The following is a 4598-nucleotide window of genomic DNA, read 5'->3' on the forward strand; positions in this document are numbered from 1 at the left end:
TATATCAGAATATAATTATATATAGAAGATATATAACTGATTTTATGACATTTTTACTTATCACAAACTCAAACTTAGTGAAAGCCGATACTTTATAGTACTTTATAGTAGTTTGAGTGTCCAAGTAATGGGCAATTCATTTTTTTTATATTTACTTGTATGTAATCTTCTTTTATACGACGAAAGCCAAAATTTTGGCATTACTTCATATTTTAGATAAATGATAGTTTTATCACAAACACCGTTTTGAGATTACGCTTTTAAGCAAATAAACGCAAAGAAGATTTTTGCTATATTTACATTAAAAAAGAACCATTTACAACACGATTGTGTTCTCGTTCTACATCGCAATAAATTAGACATTTAAATTTTTAACAAGATTCACATAATGGAAAATTCCATTTGTTTAGGATGTCTTAAAAAATGTCATGTACGTTGTTGGCACAATCCGAAAATCCACAAATTTTATACTAATTTTGATTTACATATGACATACTGAGAATGTACAACGCAAGAAACTTCTTAGCTAATATTGCTATTTTGATTAGTCTCGCAATCACGCAATGTCTGTGCAAAATGTATGTTATTTTTATCTGATCTTAGTGTGTATACGGGGCGCTTTTTTAAATCCGCCGATACCTATCTTCGTAATCAAAGAAATCGCGACGAACAAAACGCTTTTTCGTCAAAAATATGCGCTATACGAGATTCGCAGAAAAGAGATTTATTTTTGTAACTAATTGTATACTTACTTGGTTGTGCGAAAAGCGCGTAACTGAAACATATAAGCATACTTAACATATTGTAGCTCGGTAATATAATATTCCAAAAATAAATGGATTAGAAGAAGTTGAAATATAATTTGATTCTATACATTTGAGTTTTTAATTCTTAGAAGTAAAATATTTATTCTCCAATTTTTCATTTTTAATTAGAGAAATAATTCTTATTATAGTAATCATCAATTTAAAAAAATTCGATTTTAAAAATTATAAACAAATTAAAAAACTAAAAATGTGAAAATTCTTTTAAGTGCATTTGTCGCACCTTGTCGATTCCATTACTCGTCTACAACGTGTTAAGTGAATCAAAGTGACAGTTGACACGACTAATATAGCAATATGTATTAACAGAAGACGTGATCTTTTGTACACTTATACTTTCCGACGATAATATCTTACTGCCGTTGCTTCGTGCTGGAACTATAAACATCGCGAAGCAAGATGAATAATAGCATCTTAATAAAATTTTGTATAATACACGGGCATCAATATATTAATCCAGCTAGCTACTGCACTAAGCATATGGCAAAAAATTCTTTTGATATCGATATTCTCTCTATATGTAGGCTGATAATAAATTCAATATAAATATATTACGCGATCGATTTCGTCCATGTCTCTATTAAACGAAGACGATCGCATATTATGAAAATAAATCGCTTCTGAAAATCAAAATGTCTAAAAAATCTCAGATTTTTATTGTATCGTCGCGCGAGAAAAAACATCGACCCTTTATTTTCCTTTAATCGAAGAATCAGCTAGCGATGACATATACGTAGATAGTAAATACGTACATAAGGTATATCTCTGTATTATCGCGCTTCCTTCGGCTACAGATGCTTTGAAGGATTTCGACTAACTTTTAACCAGAGATTGAAAAAGAAAAGTCTAATTACAGAGTCAGTCAATGTTTGAATTAAAGGATTTTGCCGTCCAAGCTTCAAAAGCTAGATAACTTGAAACTTTGTTTTCAAATAATTTAAAGTTTTATAGATAATAATTCGCATGCAAAGCTTAATTAACGGAATGCTTAACTTTTAATAAGAAATTATTTGACAATTAAATCTAGTAATTACAAGAGATTAGAGCTCCGCAAATAATCCTTTCAATATTATGAAATAAACAAAATATCGTACTATACACTGATCTCTCCCATAATTGTTGATCGAGAACCTATTTTAAAAAGGAAAAATTAATCCAATTTTTTATTAACTAAACCAAGAGGAAGTACGAGAAATATGCGATATCGAATACGCACGCACAAACGGAAGCATGCGGAAAATACTCTGAAACTTGTCTATATCTCACGCGACGTGAAAATCGTTTTGTAAATAATTATGCACATTCTATATATATATCGATCACTCCCCTCCCGTCCTAACAATTCCAAAAAGCTTGTTTTGCAATTAGCGTGAATACATATTTATTACTCATTTCCGTGCATTTCTCACGTAAGCGGGATCGCCACACAATCATATATTATATATACTCATATATCTGTAAATAAATATATCCACGACATAAAAGAGAACAAGTATAGATATAAGTTAACGAAATGTCGTACTTCCAAAATTAATAAAATAAGATAATAGGCGACTCGAGCCTAATATTAAGATAGCGGATAACCAGTCAATGTTAATATAGGTGTATTCAATAATATGAAAATTTGTACTCAAGAAGCGAAATTGTGGTGCAGATAGAATAAGGGCGCTGTATTATATTGAACGAGTATTTACACCCTTGTCATACGACGAGTATGATATATTAGTTTAATATTTTGTCTGATAAGAGCGATTTTGGATATTGAAAAATGATTCAGGGCTAATTTGGCATCCACTACTTTAGTACGATAATTTTGCGATGAGATTTGAAATGGCGACTGCATCGAGTCACGCAAGGTATTAGCATATTGAAGACTTTATATTCTACTTGGAACAAAATATCCTGATTCAAAAAAGCAGAATCAGAAGTATAAGTCAAACAGAGAAGAAATATGATTAATAACGTTAAAAATATTATATTTTTACAATATATTATCTGTGAAAATATGTGCAAAATTTTATTTTATCGAGATTGTTTCAAAACATTCAAAATATTCTGTAAGTTTAATAAATAAAAATAAATATATATATATATATTATTGAAAAAAATGTGTATATAATAAATTCTAAGTATATTAGTTTTCAAAATGCTAAATACCGAAATTTCCTCTACTCCATATTTTACAAAAATGTAAAAAAATTATATATATATGTATAAATATATGTTAAGAATGCGATATACTACAGTAATTATAAAAACAAGTTTTTTTAATAAAATAGCGGGATATTTCCGTAAATTATATTTGTGTAACAAAATTCAATTTTTCATACCTTTTCATTCACTTTACATATCACGTACCTTTGTATATCGTATCATTGATATCATGAAAGAAATACCTGTTATTATTTGCGTTATGACATTATTCTATCTTGCGCTTCTGCAGAGTTCTTATTAAACTTTCTTCTTTATATTCATATAATGTTAATATCACAGTTTTTCGGCAGTTTCACTTTTGAACAGGCTTTTCTTCAGGTGGTACAAATGCTTGTGCTCTGCGTTCCTGTCTTCTCTTAGTTGCTTCTTCATGTCTCGCTTCCTGTTCCTTCCTTTTCTTTGCCCTCTTCTGTTCTTCCTTCAAGAAGTACTCGCCAGATGCCATCTCCTTATCAAGTTTGCTTTCTGGTTGAGGCGGTGGGAATGGAGTGTATGGTTTCTTCACCTTCTTCTTCTTCGGTTCTTTGCGCTTGCTTATATTCTTACTATTGTATTTGGGAAGATAACGCTCCCAATTTTCATTCTTCAATTTTGGATTCTTGGCAAGTTCTCTTTTGAGCATCAATGCTTTGAGGCTATAAACTGGATGAATATTTTTCATCGTATCTTCTACTACTTTTCTCACTTGCTGTAGACCCTTGTAAGGGCCCAGTGCCGACACAGTTTGTCCCTGGACTACGACATAACAATTGGTGAGCAGTTCAATGGATTTCAAATTGCATCCATTTGGTCCGATGAGCCTTTGTCTTCTTTTGACAAATTTATCCTTATTCCTGACAAGCGAGGATATTTTTATGACGTCTGCAGCAATGCCATCCTGGAGCACTCTCACTGCCTGCTCGAAGGGAACGGAACGAGCCATGACCTTGATCATGTCGCGTGCTTTGATGACGATATATGGGTCCCACGTTTTTCTAGTAGTTTTCACTGTCATACTACCTTCGACAAGATCTAGCTCAGCCTTGACATGATGCTCGGCTAGCACTTTCTGAACCAACGACCAATGTTCTTTCAAATACTGTTCCCGATACTTTGGGAACATAGTTGCGAATGAACTTTCTTCAAGGAGACGATGTGGGTTATCCTTCTCTTTAAACTGTGGAATTTTCAATGACCACGCATTGTCGATCGGTCCAGTCTTTTTAGAGTCCATGTTGAAAAAATTCAAGCTAGTTCTTTTTATTCTTTTTTATGGATTTCCGTTTTTAGAAGATGCCACGAGGTTTCAAGAGCCAGTTTGTGTCGTACGTTGATGGACTAATTTCGCGCATGTGTATAGCATAAACGCTAGCAGACGCTGTTACGTCTCAGTCACGTATATATTTCGTTATCAAATCCCTCACAAAAAAAATGAATGAAAAGATATGTATATGTGATATTTATACACCTATTCTGAATATATAATGTTTATTAATTAATTAACCAATTATTAATATATGTTACATATTGTTGATATAAATAATAACGGGAAAAATTAATAATTTTTATGGGCCCCAACAA

General features: G+C 31.8%; 1 protein-coding gene across 1 annotated transcript; it reads right to left on the reverse strand.

Moving 5' to 3' along the window:
- Positions 1–1459: 1459 nt before the first annotated feature.
- LOC115236619 (KRR1 small subunit processome component homolog) lies at positions 1460–4388 on the reverse strand. The gene has a single exon (XM_029809184.1). It carries the CDS (start codon positions 4249–4251, stop codon positions 3331–3333), a length of 921 nt encoding a protein of 306 aa, XP_029665044.1. The 5' UTR covers positions 4252–4388; the 3' UTR covers positions 1460–3330.
- Between the last annotated feature and the right edge of the window lie 210 nt (positions 4389–4598).

The sequence above is a fragment of the Formica exsecta genome, unplaced genomic scaffold, assembly GCF_003651465.1.
Source record: "Formica exsecta isolate Colony F162 unplaced genomic scaffold, ASM365146v1 scaffold111, whole genome shotgun sequence".
NCBI lineage: Eukaryota > Metazoa > Arthropoda > Insecta > Hymenoptera > Formicidae > Formica > Formica exsecta.

Excerpts from the sequence above, each read along its gene's own strand:
- LOC115236619 (XM_029809184.1), bottom strand. The coding sequence starts at position 4,251 with ATGGACTCTAAAAAGACTGGACCGATCGACAATGCGTGGTCATTGAAA.